General features: G+C 36.5%; 1 protein-coding gene across 2 annotated transcripts in view; it reads right to left on the bottom strand.

The window, feature by feature from the left end:
- The window catches only part of LOC127524964 (collagen alpha-1(XIX) chain), a 204,256-nt gene extending 178,108 nt beyond the window's left edge, over positions 1 to 26,148 (bottom strand). Inside the window, exons 1-9 of one of the 2 annotated variants that reach the window (XM_051917062.1) lie at positions 25,961 to 26,148; positions 24,236 to 24,360; positions 20,368 to 20,439; positions 17,860 to 17,959; positions 7,895 to 8,018; positions 7,363 to 7,638; positions 7,048 to 7,128; positions 2,604 to 2,723; positions 2,173 to 2,235 (exon numbers count right to left, since the gene is read on the bottom strand). In XM_051917062.1, the coding sequence (XP_051773022.1) occupies positions 2,173 to 2,235; positions 2,604 to 2,723; positions 7,048 to 7,128; positions 7,363 to 7,638; positions 7,895 to 8,018; positions 17,860 to 17,959; positions 20,368 to 20,439; positions 24,236 to 24,360; positions 25,961 to 25,962 (963 nt within the window). In that variant the 5' untranslated portion in view covers positions 25,963 to 26,148. Of the gene's footprint in view, positions 1 to 2,172; positions 2,236 to 2,603; positions 2,724 to 7,047; positions 7,129 to 7,362; positions 7,639 to 7,894; positions 8,019 to 17,859; positions 17,960 to 20,367; positions 20,440 to 24,235; positions 24,361 to 25,839; positions 25,928 to 25,960 lie in introns of those variants that run through there. The other variant, XM_051917061.1, reaches the window with a different exon arrangement.
- Between the last annotated feature and the right edge of the window lie 511 nt (positions 26,149 to 26,659).

The following is a 26,659-nucleotide window of genomic DNA, read 5'->3' as shown; positions in this document are numbered from 1 at the left end:
ACCTCCATTACGATTAATGAATGATTTTTCCCCTCCTCATAGTTCACTGACAAGGTTTGTACTGTAAATATGTTTGACTATTAAATTAAGAGTGCTCTGACATAACAGATATTTTTGGTGCGCCAAAAAAAACAAAATAACGACTTATATAGTCATATTGATGGCCAATTTAAAAACACTGCTTCAGGAAGCTTCGGAGCATAATGAATCAGCGTGTCGAATCAGCGGTTCGGAGCGCCAAAGTCACGTGATTTCAGCAGTTTGGCGGTTTGACACGCGATCCGAATCATGATTCGACACGCTGATTCATTACGCTCTGAAGCTTCATGAAGCAGTGTTTTGAAATTGGCCATCACTATATAAGTCGTTGTTTTGTTTTTTTTGGCGCACCAAAAATATCCTTGTCGCTTTATAATATTAATATTGAACCACTGTACTCACATGAACTGATTTAACTGCAGACCTCACAGAGCCATCGGATTTCAACAAAATTATCTCAATTTGCGTTCCGAAGATCAACGAAGATCTTACGGGTGTGGAACGGCATGAGGGTGAGTAATAAATGACAGAATTTTAATTTTTGGGTGAACTAACCCTTTGAAATGATAACGTCCCTTTGTCTAATACCATAACGAACAAGAGGCAACAATTTAAGTGTGCTCCAACTGACACCGAGCGCTGATTAACGACCGCCCTACTGTGACAAGACGAAAGTCAGAGGCATTCTAAAATAGGACAATGGAAGACAAAATTCCCCCGTGATGACCTATTGACTTTAAACTACTGCAAATGGAGATTTGAGTCTCCGAAAAGCATTAAACCCGATCCTAGAATATCCCATGGGATTGTCCACTTATTCCATGGGAGCTATGTAGCATTCCAGCCATGACAACTTGAGAACCTGAGCATGCACTTCTACAGTACAGCGATTCACAAAAAAGAAAACAATAGCCCAGAGTGTCATGAAATGCTGAATTATCCAATTATCTGCCCATATACTGTAACGAAACTTGAGATTCCAGTAGCCAAAAACAATGATTTTATCAAGCATAGAGGCACCTTGAAAACAATAAAATTTACTTTCACCTTCAGCAGGCCTCTATTAAAATGTTACATTCACAGATCTGATACAATGTCTTGGAAATGCATCATAAATTCAATATGCTATTAACAGAATGTCATGTTCTTGTTCCAAAAGTAATTACACTTGTCCTGTATTCTATTAGATATATTTGATAAAACACATAGTTTGACATTGAACAGTCATTCATTGAGGATTTAATCACTGAAAAATGTGACATCTGAAGGTGTAACAAACTCCAGTCGACAATTAACACCTACTGCAAAATATATGCAAAGCTTCGTTGTTTAAACAGAGCAATTAATTGAACAGACATTTGTCTGATAAATTTCATATACATAGTTTGCATTTGCAATACAGGCTACAGTAATGTGACTGTGTTGTGTAGGATAATTTTAAAAAGATCAATAGAAAAACTGCAGTCTCATTTCCTTCCAGATTTAAAAACAAAAAACAATTTTGGCAGCAGCTGCATTAATTATGTAGAAAGTAAAGCAAGATTTCTTAGAAGTTGGTCCTATAGGAGTGCAATTTATTGGCTGCTTGTTCCCAAAATGTATTCTGAATTTCCCACCCCAAACTAAGCAAGTGGTTCTTGACAAGAAATGTCTCTATTCCAAAACACAACAAACTAATTAGACTAATGACCTTAAAGACCATTTGTCCTTAACAAACATATCATCAGCTGTTCATTTGTATGCATTCCAATCATTCTTGCAGTGGCTCCAATCTCTAAGTGACACAAGGAAGGGAACATGTCTATATACTGCCAAGATCCATAACACTTTAGAGAAGCCAAAAATCACTTTAAATATGTTGGGATAATAATAACTTCCGATAAAACCTAATGAACTAAAGTGTACCACAAATGTTATAATAATGACAAGAAAACTGTCATAAAGCATCTTTAGTAACATGTACTGAAAACCAGAGATTGTGAATCTTAATGCACATGCACTCTGTCATGTCTTTTAAAAGAAAAATCTATTGAATGTCACTGAACAAAGAACTAAGCAATTTTGTGTTATTAAAAAAAAAAAAAAAAAAAAAAAAAAAAAATCAATGTGTGATTGATGAAACCCATTCCTTACCATGTCTCCTTTATCTCCCTTTTGTCCAGAATGTCCTGCCAAAACCGGAAGCCCTTGATCCCCCTTTCAAATACACATAAGTTACATTATGCAATGTTAATATGCTAAATCGGCTCTCTGTATCAGGTCTAAAACACTGTGATCAAAATTCAAAGAGGAGTCCTAGCCTGAACTCTGGCTCTTTGTACTTCAGAAGAGATTAGCTGAGCATCACCCGCTGATGAAGTGCATGTCTGTGCCCAAACACCCCCCTATTTGTGCTAAATTGCTTCTAATAAGCTTTTATTTCTGCCTCTGGCTGTCATCCAGGTATACGGACTGGCATAAATGTGCTTTAATTGGCCATTCATTTCGCATGCGGCATTACCTCAGGATCCATTGTGGAGTGCTAACTCGCTCGTTTTAAGAATGCTTTCATGGTTTAACTTTACCTTCAGAGCGGGACAGTGGCATCGGTCGGTGGGGAGCTGAGCTGGCATGGACAGCATTCTGTGGAGGTATCCTGTGACCAGTGGGGCCGCTGTGGGGTTGTGGGTTACTACAGGTTCACACTGGTCAGATTGAAAATAAAAAAATACATGAAACCGTGTTAAATTATTCAAATGTAGACCAAGATAATCAATTATATGCTTTGAATGGGATATGTGGGGGATTTTCTACATTAGTATGTGCATAGTGCATGCATGCATATTCTTGTGAAATGCTTAACACTGGCAAACTGTGTTGTGGTAAATATATCATTTGGTGCTGTGAAGTCATTAATATGAGTTCAATTCTGATGACTTTGGGAAGAGTATTTGTACTTTTTTTTTTTTCAGCATTACTGTGCAACATTAAAGAGTACATATACTGTATATTGTAGCCAAACAGCTTTTTCTTCCAGCACTCATTTGTTCTCTGTGTCCTATAGTATTTGGTTTACGTTTTCCTGAGTGAGAAACCACTTAAAACTTTTCCGTTTAAAAGAAAGCTCTCTGAATCATTCGGAATGAATTGCCAACATAGTTAGACCATTTTGCTCAACCTGAATGACAAGTTATTTTTACTGAATCAAAACTATATAAACCATATAGCCTGATTCCTATGGAGCCCATAAAGGGACATTGTGGTGAGGAAAAAAAAAAAAAAAATACACACACATATTACATATACATATATATATATATATATATATATATATGAGATGGGAGGAAAAATAAGTCAATGCTATTGCATTCGCTCACAAAAAGTTTGTGTTCCTCCGAAAAACTTTGCGTTCGCTCACAAAATCTTTGCGTTCCCTCACAAAATGTTGGCGTTCCCAACAGAAACTTTGCATTCCCTAGCAAAAACATTTGTGTTCTCCGAAAAACTTTGCGTTCACTCACAAAATGTTTGTTCCCCCAACAGAAACTTTGCATTTCCTCGCAAAAACGTTTGTTTTCCTACGAAAAACTTTGCATTCGCTCACAAAATGTTTGCGTTCCCAACAGAGACTTAGCATTCTCAGCAAAAGTTTTGTTCTCTTTGCGATCAAATGCAAAGTTTCTCGGGGGAAGGCAAAACATTTGCGAGAGAACGCAAAAGCATTGACAAATAATTTTTCCTCCCATCTCATATTTTTTCCTTCACCATGTCCCTTTAGGGTCTCCGTAGATTATGAGCCTGTTCTTTTTAGTGAGTCCAAAACATACAGAGTACTGTTTTTTAATACATTTTAGTGTTGTCAAAAGTACCGACCGCGATACCAAGTCGGTACTGAAACGCTGTTGAGCGGATTTGTAAACACCTCTGATTGGCCTTTGTGTTCACGTGCTCATCAGATATGTCTGTCATTGGCTACAAGGATCAGCGCTTCCAAAACATGTTGTAAATAGACATTAATGACGCTCTTCACCGAGTGCTTACACAGATACACACGGGAGCGTTTGAAAGCAGCGAATTGATAGACGCCTGCTTTCAAAGGCTCCCGCTCCCACTTTCAAAACGCTTTCAAATTCAAACACTTCCGAGTGCTTTCAAATGCTCCTGTGTGTTGATCATTGTAGCCAATCACAAACATATCTGATGAGCACGTGAACACTAAGGCCAATCAGAGGTGTTTACGAATCCACTCAACAGCGTTCAAAGTCATATTTTTAAAATTTCAGTACCGACTTGGTATCGCGGTCGGTACTTTTGACAACACTAATACATTTAATTTATTAATACATGTATCATGACTGGAATCTTAATATTCCCATACTCTTACCCCAATAAAACTGGCTCAGTAAACTGTGGCCCCTAAGGAGTTGGTCAAATGTGTTGCCTAATTACGTGACCAGCCCTGTTGGCCACTTGGACCATTCCACTTCCATGTGGAAAATGCTAAGGAAACATTATCCCAAATGCTGAGAAGGGGGATTAGCACACAATTGTAAAGACCATGTACCAATTACAACATTGAGCAGGGATGTGGATTTTCTCTAATCCAATCGTTTAAGACAGTATGTTGCCTTTAATTAATCAGAAATTATTGACCAGAGCAACTCGAGCTAAAAGGATGCCCTCAAGGGTTTTGTCCACAGTGGAAACATTCAGTCCAAGAACAATACATGGATATTGCTATGGCTCTGTTCCAAAACCTACTTCAATGCCTATGTGGACAGCATTTTAAGACAGTTTCAAAAGGTAGAATACATTCTCTAATCCAAATTCTGAGGCAACAAACCCAAAAGAGCCCATGTTACACCGCTGTTTATCAATTTGCACTGGCTTACGGTTACAGATTGCATCAGGTTCAAGACATTGGTGCTTGCCTACAGAAAGACCACAGGTCTCTCTCACGAGTCTACATGCCCTCCAGGAACCTGCGGTCAGTAAGTGAGCGGCGCCTTGTGGTACCATCACAGAGAAGCACAAAATCACTCTCAAGAACATTTTCATTTGTTGCTGGTGGAATGATCTTCCAAACCCTATCAGCCAAATCCCTAACAATTTTTTAAGAAGCAGCTGAAACGTCTTCCATCGCTTCCATGAGCACTTAAAGGGATAGTTCACCAAAAAAAACAACGTCTCCTACGCTGTTGATATTGTAAACACAGTGCAGCACTTCCGGGTTCTACATCAAAACACCGGCTCAGTATTGGCCGACGCTGTACAACCCGGAAGTGCTGCACTGTGTTTATACCATCAACAGAAATTGTTGAATAAAGTCGTTATTTTTCTTTTTTCTTATTGTGCACAAAAAATATTCTCGTCGTTTCATAACATTAAGGTTGAACCACTGTAGTCACATGGACTATTTTAAAGATGTCTTTACTACCTTTCTGGGCCTTGAAATTGGTTATGATGTTGCTGTGTATAGGGAGGTTAGAAAGCTCTCGGATTTCATCAGAAATATCTTAATTTGTGTTCCGAAGATGAACCAAGGTCTTACGGGTTTGGAACGACATGAGGGTGAGTAATTAATGACAGAAATTTCATTTTTGGGTGAACTAACCCTTTAATGTATTACTTAATGAAATTCTTGACCTTGGCCATTGGTCTTCTGTGCACGGCCGAGTGACGTGAGCGTTCGTGAGACTCTGTTAGCGCCGCAGTTCACTCTGTCTTGACCAGATAAAGCACACAAGTCGTGAGAAATCAAAATGAACAAACACACAACATGAAATACATTGCCTAGAAATCCCAAAAAAAGTATCCATGTATTTTTTTCACTGAGCCAAATATCACCGGACCGGAACTCTGTTTGTCTGATGACAGCAAGAATGAGTTCTGAGTTGACAGATGCGAACTTATATGATAACTTCTTGTTGCGATTTCGTGTCGTGTTTTTGTTAATCTTGATTTCTCACAACTTGTGTGCTTTGTCTGGAAAAGACGTGATTTTGTTAAATAATATATTAAATTTCTATTAGTTTTTTACTAAACCCTATCGTATACCCCCAGAACACTTGAAACATACGGCACGTGTCACATGGGATCATTCTGTGATACTTTTGTGTTTTTTTTAAAAAAGCTTGATGCTGGCCACTATTCACTGCCATTATATGGACAAGCGCATGCGGGACATTTTTTATTTTTTTTATTCTCCTTTTGTGGTCCATAAAAGAAAGAAGGGCATTCGACATTAGAACACCACCAGTAAATGATGACTTCATTTTCATTTTAGGGTGAACTAAGCCTTAAAAAAAAAAAATAAATAAACTATTTCACCATCTACTTCACTATATTACTTTGTCTATGCTCTCACTATTTCTTAATCCCTCCCTCTTCTAGCTTGGACTATCCTGAGTGATGGCTGAAACTTTGTATTACTAGCACTTTGTGTGTTTATTTCATCTTAAAGAGGCATCTCCTGTATTCTGTAAGCCGCTTTGTATAAAAGCATTGCTAAATGAATAAATGTAAATATATCTGTCACAGAGAATAAATCCCATAATGCACTGCAATGAGATCAGTTAAATAATATTTAAAAAAAAATAAAAAAAACACTGAAAACAGCTGAGGAAATGAGAAAGATTATTATAAATACACACCAAAAACTGAAATTTTCAGTCAGTGCCTTAAACTTTAGTCTATTACTCAAACAAAACCACCACAAGAGCCCTTATGAGGAAGCTGTCTATGTAGGCAGTAGACGGCAAGGTAGCTCACTTGATTTTGGAACAGAGCCTTTGAAAACACAACTGATAAAACAAAAAGGGACAGTTCAATCTTTCACACATTACTTGAAAGAATAATGTTATTCAAAAGCAGTGTTAAAATGTGACTGGCCTGTCGAGATTTTATTTTATGAATATGTCAAGCCTTTGAGTTTACTGCAAAAATTATGGGCTAGGTTTACAGTCGGTTAGGAAGGATCAAAGAATCTTTATCATGAACAGTGCAGCACCATAAACCTGAACATCTTACCGTAACTCCAGGAGAATCGCAGCATCTGTCCAGGTCAGCTATTCTAGCGTCACAGAAGATCAGAATCTCTTGAAGCTCAATCTGTAAAGGTAAACTGACATTTTACTGGACTTTCAGTAAACCTTATTCAATTTTGACCTGCATCAGGTTCAGACTTAAGTTAGTGAAGTTCCCTTAATCTATAAGTGGTTTCTATCATAGTTTGAGGGAGCTTTCACATTCACTATCTGTAATAAATGTGCCAAGTGTTTGCATTCAAATTCAGAGTGTAGCCTCATATATGACCAATGATGAGAACCTCTGTCCAAAACTCACATCCACTGGACGTCCATCCTCCACTCGAGTGGTGATGAAGGTGCGTCCGCTGACTTCCATGCCAGACCTTTCAGCAGTCACCTGACGTTCAATTAATTTGCAGTCCAGGTAGATGGAGACGGCGTTGCTCTCGACAGAAACACCCAGCTTGTGAAACTGTCGATCGAAGAGGGCGTGCAGGTCTCGGTTCTTGAAGGTGTACAGGAGGCTGTTCTTCAGAAAACCCTGAGCTAAAAACTCTACTGTTTTTTTAGCCCCATCCACTATTAATGACACCTAAATGAAGTACAGAAGAAGAGATGAACATTAGTGGCTCATTAAGACAGTTAATGAGATAAGCTGACTGAAGTCTGATGAGATTGCCTTTGCAAAAAAGTACCATTTAAAAAACGATAATTTTGTCAGTCTTGCAGGAGTTATTGGTTTTAAGCATACCCTGATTGATCAACGTCTATTTTACAGATAAAAAATAAATCAATAAAAATAAAAATCTAAATAAAAATCTAAATAAAATCTTGGATCTTTTACATACCTGTGTATCTCCACTTTTATCAAAGATCTGCAGAACAAACCAGCGATCTTTCTTTGTGGTTTTTCTGAGCCGGAACGTGGCAATAATGGAGTATTCATGAGGAAGTCCATTTGGGAACACAGATCTTTAGACAAGAGACACCAACATCAACAATTAAGGTTTTTCAAAATAAAAAGTAGAATACAAAACAAATACTACCGTTCCTAAGTTTGGGAGTAAGTAAGTCTCTTATGGTGCGTTCACCCTAGACGCGAATGAAGCGTTACGTGCGAGTGATTTACATGTTAAGTCAATGCAAAGACGCGATAGACATCCTGCGGCGCAAATTGAGCGTTTCGGGCATTTGACGCGCGTAACGCATGATTTACGCGAGTTGAAAAATCTGAACTTTGGCGAATAATCGCGCCAAGTTAACCAATCATTAGCTTGCTCTAGCAGTGACATGATTACGGCGTAGCAAGCGGAGGCAGAAATCCGAAACAACAATGGAGGACAAAATCATCGTCGCTGTATGTGGATACCCGGAGCTGTAAGATACATCTTCGTACTTTTATAGAAACAGGAATAAAAAGGATCTTGCTTGGAAGAAAGTGAGTGAGGAGGTCGGACAATCTGGTGAGTTGTAAAAAAACGCTCTTTACTCAATTTGAGCTATAGCTCAAATTTTATATTATATATATAGATAGATACACACATATTGAGACTACAAGCTAGCTAAAGCCGGCAAATTGAGCTTATTTGCCGTATTTTACAACTACTTTCCCGCTGACAAGTTGATGTGTTCATTCAGAGGAAGTGTGCAGAAACGAGACTGGAGCCGTCTGGCAGAACCCCCTCTCATGACGCGAATTCGCGTCTGTTGTGAAGTGAATTTCACGCGCGAATGAAGCAAATTTCACGCGCGAATAGCGCAATTTATTCTGGTGTGAATGCCTCATTACGCTTACCAATTAAGGCTTGAATCAAATTTACAGTAAAAACACTAAAACTGTGAAATATTATTGTTATTGTGAAATAATATTAATAAATACAGTAAAATTGTGAAATATTATTGTTATTGTGAAATAATATTAATAAACGGTTGTGCTGCTTAATATTTTTGTGGAAACTGTGATACAGTTTTTCAGGATCCTTTGATGAATAGAATGTTCAAAATGTCTTGGATGTTACTTTTGGACAATTTAAAGCATCAATGCAAAATAAAAGTATTAATTTCTTTAAAAAAAAAAAAAAAAAAAAAAAAAAAAATCAATCTTACTGTCCCAAACTTTTGAACAGTAATAGACCAGGTCTAGCTGTTACACTCTTTACTCCAGTAAATTATTCTCAGGATGGTTTTATGCCATTTAATGCAACTAATTCCACCAGAAACACCCTTTATGTAAGAAAATAAGTGACAAACATAAGCATTTAATTAAATACAGTATCTCATTCAACAAGAAAGACATCAACAGTGAAAATAAATGAAACAGTGAATTGTTTATGAAATGGTACAGTACATGAACTGCCCAAAAAAAAACTAAATGAATCAGACTTCCTAACAAGAACGTTCTAGAAAAGCATCTTTGATTATTGCTTCAGTTCAGCAGTAAAGTGCTATTTTCAGTCATTTGTCATTTAACACAGTCACTATATATTAAAAGCAACATATTGTACATGAAATCACAGTTAACTTGTGTTATTAATATAGCTTCAATAACTGATGTTAGTGCGCTGGCATCTATGTTCTCCTCAGTATTTTCTCTTTAGTCTTGCCTGAAAAGTTCATCAAATCAAAAACAATGTAAATGTGTCCATTCATAACAGGAGATCATCCTATTGTTTGAAACCACTGAGATGTTTTCATTGGTCTAAAAACAGTAGCTGTGACTAAATGCAAACCCAAGGAACAAGACACTAAAAATATGCTTTAAAGAACTTTTGAAGCTTCTATCTGGTTATTAAAATTGTTGAAAGAATAATATTACATTTATGAGTGAATCTCATAACACTGTAAGTGTTGCAAAAAGAATTACTCCCCATTTTCCTTTTTCATTTCTTTCACACACTATTTGGTAATTTACTGGCACTTCATCAAACACAATCAGGAAAACTGACAATGGGGAAATTTCATGTTTGAATACTTTAAAAGGACAAAAGAGAATGAGAGAGAGAGAGAGATCAGACTTGCAAGAGACAGGCTGAAAATGAGTTTCTGTTCAAATAGATCATTCTCTATTCTCTCTAAGCACATCTGCATAGCGTGTCTCCTGCTTTCACAGGCTGAATAGAGAAAATGCACATTATTAAAATGATATATACTCTGACTTTACATGCTGGCAAGATCAAATGCTTTTGGATAAGAGGAAGACACAGGAGAGAGGCTTATGGGAAACTAGTCTAGACGTATTTTGGGACAATGGCCGGATTATTACTAAAACTGACCACAAAATTTTCAAACGCATTTGGTTTGCTTACTCGAAGGCATACTTCACTCATGAATGAAAATTGTCATTTACTTACCCTTAAGATGCTGTGGAACACAAAGGAAAATATATGGAAGGCTTGAGAAGATGAGAGGATTTTCAGTGAATAATGCTTTAAAATTTCTCAAAAAAAAAAAAAAAAAAAAAATCATGTTAAGTGCAAAAAGAATCATATTGGCCACGTGCACACTGCAGCTAAATTCGGTTGTCAATTCACCTTGTAGTGAAGAAAGAAATTTGTGAAGTTTTGGAAAGTCTAAAGGATTCCAAGAGAATTCCATCTAACATTTGTCTAGACAAGAAAATAGATACGCTTACAACAATAACTTAAAACAAGACAAAGACTTTTATGGATTTGCTGAGTAATTGATTTTATGACTACAACACTAAATTAGACTTAATACGACCAGCCGGTGGAATGGACTTGTGTTGAGCGAGACCTCATAAGTGAGGGCAGTGTTTCGAAGCGCACCAACCTGGGCACCGTGACATCAATTCACTTCATCACTGAGCTGTTAAATAAGGACATCAGAGGCCATATGCCAAATATGATGGGATGTAACACTCTAACGCAGCCCATTTTAAACTAATCTCTGAACATTCAGATTAATAAGCAAATAAATGCTGCCATTGCTACAAAAAGTATCTCACAGTTGCCATAAGTTTATTCACCCATGCATAACATAACACAACATAACGATTAAAGTGTCCCGCATTTTGATATAATATAATTAATATAATATAATATAACACAAGTGCAAATGTGATATTGATTTTATACAACAGTTCAATAAATAAGAGGTTAATATTGTTTTATATTTTAGACACAATATTGTCTGCTTAAGTGCAATTTTGCCAATAAAAATATATCCTATAAAGCCAGTGCAGAACTGTTGTGCGTCCCTAAGCAACACACAGCGGTGCTTCGTTTCTGAATGAATCCACGTTTTGAGTGACTCAATCAGGTGAACCAATGATTTAATGGTCCATTCATAAAGAGAGCCATTTACTTAATTCCTGAATGAATCGGTCCTTTGAACAAAGTGAATGAATGAATGACTCAATTGGCCCTGTTTTAACAATCTAAGCACATGGTCTGAAGTGCACGGCGCAGGTACACTTATGGCGTGTCCGAAACCACTTTTGCTAGTTTGGTCGGCATGCCAGGCGCATGGTTTAAAAGGGTTGTACCTAGTCTCTTAATGAGTCATGGGTGTGTTTTGGGCATAACATGCCATCTCCCATTCCCTTTAAAAGCCAGGTGCGCTTGCACCATAGCGGATTTGCTATTTACATGGCGGAATATAGACACCATCAACCTGACGAGTCAGTTTAAATACATGTATGTATTGCTACGATTGGTCAAATTATTAGCCAATTTCATTTGTCATTACTGCAAATAATTAATTCTGATACATGCAATGACTATCCATTATGACATGTAGGCATTTTTATCTTTATGTACACAATAATAATCTTTTACATTGTAATCCTTTTATTTTTAATATTTGGCATGTTTGTGTGCTGCTGCGTGTCCTTGTGTTTGTAACAAGCAGAGTGTATGCACATTGTGCACTCGCCTATAGGCGTATATTACTAACGCGCCCTTTAAATAACAAACGAATACTGCACCATTGACTTTAGACCAGGTTTCAGTTGGTCAATGGAGCAGTCGTTTTCAGTTGCCTCAAAATAGCAACATGCCAACAATGCACCTGAACATACCTCGTTTTTAGACCAGCACGCCCATGGGCGAACAGATGGGTGCAAGTGCATTTGTTATTTAAACAACGTGGCGCAGGATGTGAAAATGAAACTGCGTCGGGCTGAAACTAGCAATAAACACTTGCATCGCGCCTGGCTTTGCATTGCGCCGGGTGTATGATAGGGCCCAATGACTTACTCATTTAGACATTTACTGACATTACATTTCACCTACTGGCAGTTTTAGTTTCTTATTTTAGAGCATCATTTCATTAAAAAAAAAAAAAAAAAAAATTCCATATTAATAAAAAAAAAAAAACTATTAAAAGTATAGTTCACCCAAAAATAAAAATTATGTCATCATTTACTCAACCTCATAGCCTAAAAGTTTGTGTAATAAACTGTTAAATCTAGGGATGTAACGATGCAACCGGAATCGGTTGAAAATCTATTAAAATATGTGATGATTCAAGTCGGTTGAGATGCTAAATGAATCGCGATACATTTGAGGATGGAAGTTTATATGAATGTATATCTGAGGAGAGCTGACTGGGTTCAGAAAAGTTTAGATGGTATTTTTATCATCTTACTTCCATACAATGCATTTTAAAGTAGTTTTTATAAGCGCGCAGCACTGCTTTGTTTACAGTGGTAACCAAGGAAGCGCTGTATTGCCGCTGTTCCATAAGCGCCACCTGCTGTCAAGACAGTGAATTTGCATTCTCATGCAGTCCGTCAGCTGTTATGAAGTTTTATGTAGCAGAATTTCAAAAAGTCTGAACATTTTTTCCTGCAAATGTTAAAAAATATACAATCTAATTTAAATTAAAAACTGCTCATGCTGCATGTATGCATCATCTTTGTTGGGATCGTGACTAAAATGCAGTGGTTGTTTCTATTTTAAATGGCTACGATAGTTCAGCCTGTAATAGAGCAAATAAACATCTTGTTCATGTACTCATATGAAGAGATTTCTTTTAATTGTATTATTCATTTATTTATTTGATTTAGGATGTGTTTTAAAATTTCAATTCAGTTTTGTTAAAAAGATTAAATCAAATAAAAAAAATATTTTTCTAAAGCTACTTTTTGTAATGTCTATTTGATGCTTTTCTTATTTAACACAATAATGACTTTAAATGATCATTTGGGAGTAATTTCCAATTTCCAGCCAAATGTGCAATTAATTAGATAATTGATTGCCACATCGTGTAATTAATTAGATTAAAATTTTTTAATAGATTGACACCCCTAAATATGAAAGTCAGTAAAGAGTGACAATGTGCGTGATACTATTGGCACTACGCAGCACTGAAAAAAAGAAAGAAAAAAAAAAAAAAAAAAAAAACATTCCACAAGTCTTCCACTGTCAATGGGTACAAAATGCTACCCCAAACTTATGCAATTATATGAGCCAGCATTATTATGTCTCTTTCATTTTCAAACAAACTGATTACAATTGTGTCTGGTGGTTTTGTGCTGATAGTGGCACAGAAACTACAGACTTCACCTTTAAGAGTTTTATTTTGGCCAAAAAAAAGAAAAGAAAATAGTCAGCCACACAGAAACGGCAACTTTAAGACAAAGAAAAAGCCTTAGAAGTCTCAGCCTTAGCAGTGGACTGAATAAATGTGCGGTATGCCTACTACAGATAGTGCCTTTTATTAACATCAACTCAGGACTAATGGGCAAACATCAAGTCACACAATTAATATTCATGAGCAAAGCTCATAAGCTTTATATTGTGCACCCCCAACACTTTTCAGATCATTCCCACGCTCCCGGCCTCTCATAAAAATGAATACCGAACATGCAATTAACACATCTTAGCAGAATCATCTGTGAAACAACTAATGGAAAATAGTCTGGGGGAGTGGAGCCTTCTCTTTCCATGTGACCGTATCAACTGGACGACAGGCCCGGCTGCATTTCCTGCAAGTAAAGTGAGAGATGTTTGGAGTTTGTGCTGGGGGCTCTTTGACCCCTCTTCTGCACCCCCTGACACCTCCAGCTGACTAACGCCATCACCTGTCAGGGTTCAGCTTAATTGAGGTCTGGCGGGGTGTGTGTATGTGTCTGTGTGGGGGTCCGGGTAGACAACTTGGCATTCTCGTCCCCCAAAACTGCACTCCACCTCCAGTCAAGGAGACTCACAGTTGGTCCCTGAGGGCCGGTCTGAGCGGCAGAGAGAAAGCCCCACAGCAGGCCGCTGACCACCAAGCGCTAGATAGAGCAACAGATCGCAAATCATCGGACCCACGGCCCCTTCAAGGTCCCAGGGAGCAAACAGTGTGTTTACAGTTGTATAAAAAAACGCTAAAAATATCCTCCCTTTCCCTGTGCAGATGACATGGTGTTATTTTTCACTGGTGAAACGTATGGAGGTACAAGAGACGTCCACTGGGTGCTGAATCTCTGTGGCCAACCCAGCAGGTGTGCTTGAAACCAGAGAATAATCAATTAGACTCAACTAAAGACTATGATGAAACACAAATTAACAAATGACCTACAAACCCTAAACAATGTACTACATTAGTGCGCAATGCAGAGTGTTTTTCCATATTAGGATATAGTAGCTCCAAAATATTGGACTTTTGGACACTTCATGTATTAATCTTATTGCTTTAGATAAATGATCAAACCAAGTGGCATTTGCAAAAACAAATTATGCTAGACCTTTTCTCAGAACCTCTTCTAGCAATTACATTTAACTAACTGGTCCCAGGGACATTTTTAATAGATTTATGTAGTCAGTTCTCCTTAAGTTTACACAGATGTAGCCCATCACATTAACTATGAGCATACTGAAAGTGTCCAAATGCTTTGTCTTAATCTTGAACCGTATCCTAAAGCAATAAGTAACGAGAGGCTGTGTGATACAGTAATTATATCACAAGAGAGGGTCAACCTAAAAGAACATACACTACAGTTCAAATGTCTGAGGACAGTAATGTTTTTTTGGGGGGAAGCAATTATTTTTATTCAGCAAGGACACACTGATTAAATGTAAAGACATTTATAATGTTACAAAAGATTTCCATTTCAAATAAATGCTGTTCTTTGGAACTTTCTATTCTTTAAAGAATCAAGAAAAAAATAAATATCATGGTTTCCACAAAAATATTAAGCGGCCCAACTGTTTTGAACATTGATTACAATAATAAATAATAACAGAAATATTTCCTGGGCACAGAATCAGCATAATAGAATGATTTCTGAAGGATCCTGTGACACAGAAGACTGAAAATTCAGCAATATTTCACAATATTACTGTATTTGTATAAATGTAGCCTTGGGGAGCAAAAGAGATTTCTTTCAAAAACACACACACAAAAAAAACAACTTCTGAATCGTAGTGTACCAATGTTCAATAAATTGTAATATAGTTAATTATTTAATTCATGGTTGAAACTTTAAATTACTTGCAGTAAAATCTGTATTTTACAACAGCTTACAACAATTATATTTTGCTAGTGAAGCATGCCTGTGCTATCTTTCTTAAAGGGTTAGTTCACCCAAAAATGCAAATTCTGTCATTAATTACTCACCCTCATGTCGTTCCACACCTGTAAGACCTTCGTTCATCTTCAGAACACAAATTAAGATATTTTTGATGAAATCCAAGAGGTATATGACTCGTCCATAGACAGCGATTTAACCACCACTTTCAAGGTCCAGAAAGGTACTGAAGACATCGTTTAAACAGTCCACGTGACTGCAGTGGTTCAACCTTAATTTTATGAAGCGACGAGAATACTTTTTGTGCACAAAAACAAAAAAATAACGACTATTCAACAATTTCTTCTCTTCTGTGTCATTCTCCTACGCAGTTTACTTTCAGCGTTTTCAGGTTTTACATCAGAACACCGACCTTGAAAGTGGTGGTTAAATTGCTGTCTATGGAGGAGACATTAAAAATTTCATCAAAAATATCTTAATTTGTGTTCTGAAGATGTACGAAGGTCTTACAGGTTTAGAACGACATGAGGGTGAGTAATTAATGACAGAATTTTCATTTTTGGGTGAACTAACCCTTTAAATAAATGACAATAGGTTTGTGTCCACCGTGCATTAAAACACAGGAAATTAAAGCTGCGTTCCAGAAAACTCTAAACTCAGAATTCTCCTACTTCCTACTTGAAAATAACCACTGGAATGGCACTCAAGAACAGACATTAGACTTTGGAAAGTAGAACTATCAACCCCGACACAGAAGCACAATTTTAATTTGATGTAATTTCACTCATCCCACCTACGATTGATTTGAGTGTGCCAGGCACTATATCTCTAAGAAAAAATATTACAAATTGTTAGTCAAAAAATATTAAATATGAAATGCTCACAGCATCACAATTAAACCAAAATTACAAATGCAGCCTATTTCTAAATGCATTTGGCAGATGCTTTTATCCAAAGTGAATTGCATTCAAGTTGTATTTGATCACTTTATGAATTCCCTAGGAAACAAACCAAAATCTAGGTCTTGCTAGAGACATGCTTTAATGTCTAATGAGTTACAAAACGTAATGATAACAAAAAAAAAATTCTCACTTTTTGTCAGATGTTTTTAGTCAAAAACATCTTTTTTGTTTCTGTCATAATTAACATAATTAGTCATGGCACCACCCTATTTTGTTTATGTTTGGCTATGACGTATGGCCGACTTTGGAACGCTTTGAAGTCGGAAGTAGAAATTTCAACTTCAGACTTCCCACCTCCAACTCTGTCTGGAGCGCGTCAATCCCACCAGTTTTTCAGCAAACTACAAAGGAGTTCTTTTGAACATCAATTTGAACTTATTTGAGCTCTTTGGATTCATGAATATGCCGTGGGTTCTTGTGGTCTGGACAACTGACCTTGACAAAACACAGCGTACCATACGTACATCCATACATGTCCAAGGCTGTTATATGTAGATTAAACATACCAGCAATGTCTAACTAACATAGAAGCCCTCTTTGAACTTGGTGTCACCCTTGAGCTGTAAGTTATTAGAGTCATTTTAAGGCAATTAATATACAAGACATGATTCCCCATTATAGCTTGATTTCTCTTCTAGGCGGCACTCCATTACAGTCACCTCTCTTTCTCCTTGGTCGAGCCCACTGCCCGACGGTCTGCAAATTAATTCTGTCCAAATTATTCAACATGTCTCACGGCTCACCTCACGGTTTATCCTTATTAGCCAATGCGAGGGGAATTATATCAGCAAGCTCACGATATCTGGGTCATTCCATGTCAACACACCATTAAAAGAGTACGCGACATCTACCTAGTCTTCTACCGGATATCAGTTGAAGTGAAAGCAAGCTTACACCATGAGAAAATATCAGTTTGCTCTGCAGGAACCCAATAACGGCCTGGCATATTTTCAAAACCTGAGCGGTGGAAGCTCGTGCGAACCGCTCCGAGAAAGCAGTTGTTCAGCTAAGCAACCTGCGCTCTCTCTCATGGAGATTTATATGAGAATCTGTCAGAAAGGCGAACCGAAACACGCAACATGTGGATGTGGGCATTAATTCAAACTCCCATCATAACATGCTCATCACAGCACTGACTCTGCAAGGAACTGTCCTACTTTCTGCTCTCCAGATGCGAGAAGATTCTGCACATCATCGATCATGTCCAAACTACGTAAACATCCATATGGATATGCACATTTGCTGCAATAACTTCCAGCTTAGCCGTCACAGTTAGCTCTACATAGCGTTCAGACAAAACTACCATCTGACTGATGTGCGAGTGGAAAAATAAAAGGCACAATATCAAAACCTCATCAACATTTGCAGAACTTACTCTGTTGGTTTAAACAGGGGTTTATTCCCCAGTCTAAACAACAGCCTGTCATCCGTCACAATGCCTTTTCTGAGAAGGAACTTCTCGGCTAAATCGAATCCTGTAAACAAGAGGAGAAAAAGAAAAACATACATTACATTTATGCATTTGCCAGTCCAAAGAAATTTACAGTACATTTGAGTGTAAACATTTGGGGAATTGAAAACATGACCTTAGAGCTGTAAGCACCATGTTCTGCTAAAGAAACAATGTTAGCTTCAGGCTAAAGAGATTTTCACTAAATGTCGTCCCATACAAACTGCTGAACACACATCTTTTAAGAGGAATGATTAGTGTTAGCATGACATCACTGTATTGCTTTTCATAAAACATTCTGGTTTAGGGCCTGTCATAAACCTCTAAATATTAAACTTCTGCAATTTGTACAAACTTTATTTTGTAGATGATTTCAGCCTTTATAGGCACATTGTTTTGATACACTTTATACTTAAAGGGTTAGTTCACCCAAAAATGAAAATTCTATCATTAATAACTCACCCTCAAGTCATTCCAAACCCGGAAGACCTTCGTTCATCTTCAGAACACAAATTAAGATATTTCTGTCAGGACCACTATCGTCAAATATGATTGATAATTGCATGGAGTTTGTATTGGCGGTATGGTTCTGTTCTGGGCAAGAACTCCCTGTGCATCCATGCAGCCTAGCATGGATAAGAGCAGGGAGAGCAGCAATAGGGTAAACAGAGCAGAACCAACATATGCAGATATCATTAATGTCAATAATTTTTAAAAATACACATATTTCACAAATTAGTCTGATTCAGGGAAATCATAAGGCCAAATCCTGACTGACGAGAGGAGGAGCTGGGGATGGAGGAGGGTAATTAGCTCTTGAGAAATGCGATAGCTGCTGATAATACTGAGGAGCTTATATATGGATGATGTGATAGGCGTCGTATTCCTATAGGTTGACGCGAGTCACCTGGGAGTCAGCTGATGCGAGCTTGACTGACATGACCTGCCAGAACTGACGCTAACGCTGGGTTTTTGATAAAATCTGAGTTTTTTTTATCTCCCATAGAAAGCAAAGAAATTACCACATTCAAGGTCATTCTCCTACGCAGTTTACATTGAAGACACAATGCAGAGCTTCCATGTTTACGCCCGAACACCAGCTCATTATTTGTCGATGCTGTTCATGTGAGCGCCACGACACATGCGTGTAATGCTGACGCAGGAGTTGGCCAATACGGAGTCGGCGTTCTGACGTAAACACAGAAGCTCTGCAATGTGTCTTCAATGTAAACTGCGCGGGAGAATGACAGGGTAGAGAAGAAATTGTTAAATAAAGTCGTTATTTTTGTTTTGTTTTTGCGCACAAAAAGTATTCTCGTCGCTTCATAACATTAAGTTTGAACCACTGAAGTCATGTTGACTATTTTAATGATGTCTTTACTACTTTTCTGGACCTTGAATGTGGTAATTTCGTTGCTTTCTATGGGAGAAAAAAAAACGCACGGATTTCATCAAAAATATCTTAATATCGACATTAATGACAGAAATTTCATTTTTAGGTGAACTAACCCTTTAACTTTTTTGATAATCTCCTACTCTCCGACAGAATAGCAAATCTACCCTACAATGATGGCATTATGGTATCTGCATACCAAATCGTGATTGGACATTTTTCTTCCATTCATTTGTATATTAAATAGTGAGTGGTCTTTTCTTTCTTGCTCTCCATTTAACCATTAACACTACTGTTTAGTTAAGTTTTTTTTTTTTTTTTTTGTCTTTTATTCAGTAAGGATGCATTAAATTTATCAAATAAAAATTGTGACATTGTGAAATAGAAATTGTGACATTATAAATGTCTTTACTGTCACTAAAGACATTTATAATGTCTCAAAAATTTCTATTTCACATAAAGTAGCACTGTTTTCAACATTGATAAGAAATGTTTCTTGAGAAGCAAATCAACATATTAGATTGATTTCTGAAGGATCATGTGACACTAAAGACTGGAGTAATGATGCTGAAAACTTATATTAGCACATATATTAAAAAAAAAAGAAAATATTACGGTTTTTACTGTATTTTTGATCAAATTTGCTGCCTTGGTGAACATAAGACACTTCTTTCAAAAACATTGAAAAATCTTACCAACCATAAACTTTTGATTTGTAGCATATATACATCTTTACACATTGACTGTTGATTGATTCTTATGTGCAGCCAACAGATAGCAAAAACTCTGAACTGATGCTATATTTCACAGAATCAAATCTTAAAAATTAAGCTTACCTACAACAGTATTCTTTAGCTGGCTTGCAAAAACTGGTATTTCCTTCAGGAAATGCAACATTAACTGTATAAACTGCTCTGTCAGCTTCAGCCATGTACAGCATTAGGTATGTTTTAAACAGCCAGTTTGATGGTTAACAGCACTGCATAAAGATGAGCTGTGCTTGATTTCTATTTGTTTATACAGTATATCTTTGTTTGTACCTGTGAATTCTCTGTGAATGTTCACACTGGTATGCCATATCTCCTCCAGCTTTAAGGGTGGACATGTATGATCTGCAGAGGAGAGGAATATTATACATTAATGAAGCAACTGAACAGGTAATGCTTTAGCTTATTGAACTTATAGTTCACACTTTACTCCACAGAATATTTCTCAGGGTAGGTTTATTTTTTTTTTTTTACTTTTTGTATAGGCACATTACTTAAAGTCTTGGCTAGTTATTGCACATAAAAAAATATAAATAAATATTATATATTATATTATACATATATATATATATATATATATATATATATATATATATATGTGCCTGGTTTCACAGACAGGGTTTATATTAAGCCAGGATTAGGCCTTAGTTTAATTAGAACATTTAAGTAGCTTTTATAAACATACAGTAGGAGGGGAAAAAAAAAAAAAAAAAAAAAAAAAAAAAAAAACACATTACTGGTGTGCATCTTGAGACAAAACAATGGCACTGACATGTGCCCGGTTTCACAAACAAGGCTTAAACTTAGTCCCAGACTACAATGCATGTTTGAGCTGTTTTAACTGAAAGCAACTTTGACTGACATGTCTTAAAATATGTCAGTGCCATTGTTTTGTCTCAAAATGCACACCAGTAACGTTTTTTTTCTAAAGCACATTTATATAAGATACTTAAATATCCTAATTGAACTAAGGCCTAATCCAGGCTTAATCTAAGCCCTGTCTGTGAAACCTGAGGGCTGTTTCATAAAAGACGCTAAAAAAGCGGGGATTAAACTCCAACACCTGACTTGAATGAACCTAACAAATAAGTTGGGGCTAAAGCAGTTTCATAAAAGGTAATTGAAGTTCACGCAATCCCGCTAATTTGATCCAGGTTTACCTAGTCAAGATATTTGCGCGTGCATGCTTTTCTGAAGCAGCCCTAGAGGTCGATCATGGATCAAATTGATCCACCATAGCAAACAGCATACATTGTGTGCTATTTTATGCATTTGAGACATGGTGTTTTCCTCAGTGTATAACTTACATTTACAGATTTATTCTCCATCTGTAAATGTTAGAAAGTCATGCAAATATTTCCATTTTGCTGCTAAACTTCACAGTGAACGAGCGCTCTGCCAAACAGATGGAACGCAATAGGAGCACAATAATTCTGACTAAAATATACATTTTGCTAAAATAGATTATATATATACATATATGACCAGAAGTCTATATTTTAGTAATTATGGGCCTTGGAAAAGACTAACTGACTATGCTTTGGCTTTGTGCTATGGATCTAGTGTGAACAACAACCATGCATGTCACTTCTGCAGGCTGCATCTTACTCCAAGCTGTCACTCTTTTCATAGCTTCTGCTGGCTCTGAGACACTAGCTTGGTATTTCTCCTGCTCTTTGTCTAACAAAAAAAAAAAAAAAAAAAAAAAATCACTCATCACTAAATGAAAGCTTAAAATGAAGGCCTGATTATTTCAGGGGCCTTGTCACAAGTCCATTGATTTAGAATTTCTGTGTTACTTTTGCTATATTTTCACACCTAAAACAATGATTTTGTAATCCTCTTGTACCACTGTCCTCTTTTGGGCTAATATATAAGTCTTCTGACAGTTCTCTCCCAAGTGGTTCCATTGTTGTCAGCAATAAGTCTGAGAACGATTCAGTGGGCTATATAATACTTAATTTTTAAGAAATGACTTCTCTTTAAATGTTTTGGTTCACCATACTTACCTTTTAATCAAAAATTGCCTTAAACTTAGACCAAAATATTTTTATTTAGTTCTATTTAGTAACTTTCAGGATGGTGTACTCATTCTTGCAACACAACATTTTATCACTTTGATAAGAAAATCTTATTTTCCTGAATAATTTTGGCACGCTTTGGTAATTGATCAAGCAGACTTGCTGGAACATTATATCTCTATAGATCCCTAACATGTCTTCTAAGTAAAGAGTAATTGATGAATTTAAGTTTCAGAGAGGATGTTTATGCCATTTATGGCATATATAAAATTGAACATTTTGTATCATATTGTATCATTTATCATTGTAGCTTTATTTAAGTTGATTTTCTGTATACTGTATATTATTTGTGGACTGATAGTGGTTAATAAAGTCAAATAATTATATGTGAGAGAGTCAGCTGTAATATCATTGCGTTCCTATTGGTCAGTGTTAGAGGAGCTCAGCTTAGCCTGACAGTTAGCCTGCCCCGGACCAGGTTAGTTTCCCAGCATAAGTTGCCAGAGTAACTGAGTTTGAACTAATTTAAGTTTGCTTTATGAAACAGAATTCACTGACAATAAGTCTGACTAACTAAAATAAGCCTGGCTTGTATTGTAATCTTGTTCTATGAAACAGCCCTCGGGCCTATATTTTACGTTCATTGGAAAACATGCATATTTATATACAAATGTTTAAGTAGTTTGAGAGCATTGGAAGACTGACTATTATAATGATTCGCAAAGCTTCATGGGAGTAAGCAGCGGTTACTTTGTCATGGTTCCTGCTGGAATTTTTTCAGAATCATGGGTAATGTAGGTTTTCATCAAGAATTCCACTGTTAAACATGATTATTTGAAAAACAAGTTGAAATAATAAGAGCTGATGGCTTCAAAACAAAAACATACATTAATTAACAACCTTGTAGCTCACAGTCTATCTGAATTTAACAGTTTATAAGTTATAGATAAAAACCACTTCCCCTATGGAGTAAATTAATAGGATTTTTATTTCCGAAACGCCACTTTTGCACTCTAGTCTTTTCATTGAAGCGGAACTAGTAAAACAACTATGAAACAGCAAATATATAAAATGTATAATCCCAAACTATTGTTTTGGTTGACGGATATTGTAAATTTATAAACTGTAAGCAAATTACAAAATGTAATGTGTGACAACTTGCCCCAACCTGATATTTATTTAAAACACCCCATTCAATATTTCAGTCAAAATCCATCTTTGTTATATAGTTGACTTTTGCATTAAAATATCCCAGTTTTAATTCAGTAGTTACCGAAGTAGTACTGAGACCCCAATGTGACAACTAGCCCCGGTCAACCCTCCAATAACATTGGCAACCTGATATTGCTGAAGGACGAATTCTGCTTCATCAACAACAATCATACCAAATAAAAAGGATGCTCACACAGACACAAATGCAAAAACACACAAACATATCTACATCCACAGCCGCACCCCCACAAAACCCCCAGCATTAATAGGAAATTCCAAAAATCAGCACATCTGCTGGCAAACTGCCGACTCTTAAGGAGAAGGAGCACATGCTGTAAATCCTCTCTAAATCTCTTCCTGGATGTCACGCTCGCACAGTGGATCACGGGAGATAGCAATTCACTCAGCTGGCAAAAATATTGCTTGCCTGTCCTCTTGTTCAGGGGACTCTCATTCGTGGGCATTTACACTGTGTAATAATATTCCTTAAACCGCCTCAGGGTAATCTGAATGGGGCCAATAAAGCAATTCTATCGGACACATAACACCACAGCGGATGTGTCCCGGTGCCTTCTGACTAACGCCACCCGGGTCAAGGGCTTGACGCCATGTCCTCGCAGGAAGGAATTTCAAATAGCTGTGCAAGAGTCCCTGCTTCTTAAAGAAGGGCGAGACGCCTTTCATCACAAACAATTCATTTGCATACAAGAATACCAAACAAGAAAGCCAAAACAGAGCGCTAATTAACGCGATGACAGCGGTGCTCTGCGCTAGAGCGGTGAAGTCAACATTGACCTCTTGTGCAGAGACGAACAAGGCTTGAAAAACCAAACAGACGTAATCTCTTCTAATCAAACCTTTTGTAAACTGACAAGAATAAGCAAACATCTTGGTGACAGCATACATACCTATTCTCTCATTCACTGCCATTCCTGAAGTAAAAGGAATGGTATTTACGATCCACAGGAAAACAGTCCATCTGAGATAGTGAATCATGTCGTCTTTGGCACATGAGAAAGGGCTCCTTGAAAACCTAGAAATAGAAGCAACGTCACTTTTACAACTCTTTGATGCTCTTCTGGGTAACCCAACACCACTTGTTACTGTCTGTATGATGACTGATTGCTTCTTTTTGATATTCCTTCACAATTCAGTTACTTTTCAATAGGTTTTACTGATAAACAACCATTTAAACTAACTTTAGTGTCCTATAATCAAGGATATCAAACGAATATAAGCTACTTTATCAGATAGAAATATGCAGGAATGGATCATGCTGTGTAAAATTCGTCTAGCGCTTCAATTATGTGGTGAAACGTCTTAACGTAAAATGTCAAGTGTGACATTTCACTCCTCAGAATAAACTCCAGCAGGCCAGAGTAAGTTTCCAGCATGAGGTGCTTCTAGGGGACCCAGTGCCAGATTCCTGTAAACTAATACGATCCGTTACCCACCGCTGACTGTTGTTATTGAGCTCTTAAGTAACAGGGCAAACAAATTGCGCTAAATAATTTAACACTTGCTATGGAGTTTTAAAACACATGCAGTTTTGTAGGCTACAATCATTAGTGCATCTCTGCACATAAACATGGAGTAAATTGGTCTGTTGTGAACTTCAAACTCAAGTTCAAAGTTTAAACTTTCAAGAAAGAAATATACTGAAAATGTGCAATCTCTAATTAAAGCTAAGAAAATATGTTTTGTAAACAGAATGCAGTACTACATGGGTAGTGTAGCTTACACAATAAAATAGTGAATAGTGAAAATAGTGAATGAAAAATATGAATTAATTGAAGTAAAATCAAAGCTCCAACCTGAAGTGATGAGTTAAATAATATTATAAATAAAAAAAATATGAGTTAAATATGAGCACTTATTTAGGCTTTACGGATTAATAAAATCAAAATAAAAAATCTGAAAACTCATAATATCAATCAAAAATGACAAATTTTGGTACACATTTATGGAAACCAATTATATGCTGCTCACTGATTATACAAACAATTCTTTTTTGCGCTATGTGGAATTTTGTACTTGTATTTTTAAACGTGAATTTTAACACTTTATGCTTTCCCGACTTAAAATCTTGTTTATTAAAAAAGTTCATCTGCATGTTATGTCAACTAACTAATAAACACTAAAAAGAATATAGATTACTAAATTAGAGAAACTGTATAATTTTATTTGCATTTCGTGAAGCTAAAGCTTGAGTGTACTGATCTGATATCATTATATTAATCCATCAATAATAGTAGGCTACTCAAACGCCACGTGCACTTGTTTAATAATAAATAAACGGAATTAATATAATCAAAATAGCCTCTTAAAACTTAATCCAAACTGACTAAACAATAAAACATAGAGCTGATGCTTAAATGTGTCACGTGCATGGTCAAAAGCTACCGTTTACTGCAATTTCTCTGTGTAACCGACTGATGATAAATCAGCAATGCTGAACATTCAGTCTCTCTCTCTCTTTGAAGTACACGAACGCCGACAGCACAGGACTCACAGTGTCGTGTTAAACTCAGATGACATCAAACATGATTATTTGAAAATGACACCGCACACATAGTAAGCAAAAACACCTACAAAGTCACAGCAACCAAGATAAATGAACACCGGCTACTTACATTTGCTGAGAAAGTTTATTATTCCAGCGTAAACACACAGCACAAGCAATTCCTGTTTGGCTAATTAGCGCATTTTAGGCAGCTGTGGGTCCAAAGCACACTTGCAAATAAAAGTGAGAATGAAAGCTCGTGCAGGAACCGTGTCCTTATTTGTCGCACTGCCTGACCCTCCCACCCACTCATTAGAGCACCACACATCAGGACGGACAGGACACTCTGAGGGGCTCCCTGTGGAACACGCTACAGTACACAGGGTACTTGACCAATAGCATGGATACTAACTTTTTTTTTCTTTTTTTTTAATTAGAGGTCAACGTTTTAAGAAAAACTTTAAATAAAAAGTAAGAACATTTATATTTTATGTGCTTAAGTTTTTCCACATTTTTAATCAATTGTATACATTTTTAATTATTAATATGATGTCAACTGTCTGCAAGTATAATAATTATAATAGAATTTATTTAACAAAATAGAATTTGACAACAATGCTGTGGAAAATAGTTGAAGCAACTTTTAAATCAGCATTTTGTAATGTCAAAATTAAATTGATTTTGTTTGGCCATTAATATATAGGTATATTAATGTATACAGTATTTTAATGGGATTATTGTAAAGGTTATTGTAGTATATTGTATTATATTATATTATATTAGCCTTATATTAGCCTATATTATATTAGCATATATTATATTATATTTT

The sequence above is a fragment of the Ctenopharyngodon idella genome, chromosome 13 (genome assembly GCF_019924925.1).
Source record: "Ctenopharyngodon idella isolate HZGC_01 chromosome 13, HZGC01, whole genome shotgun sequence".
In the NCBI taxonomy this organism is placed as follows: domain Eukaryota; kingdom Metazoa; phylum Chordata; class Actinopteri; order Cypriniformes; family Xenocyprididae; genus Ctenopharyngodon; species Ctenopharyngodon idella.
The sequence above is the reverse complement of the archived record's forward strand: the minus strand, read 5'-3'. Positions and strand labels throughout refer to the sequence as shown.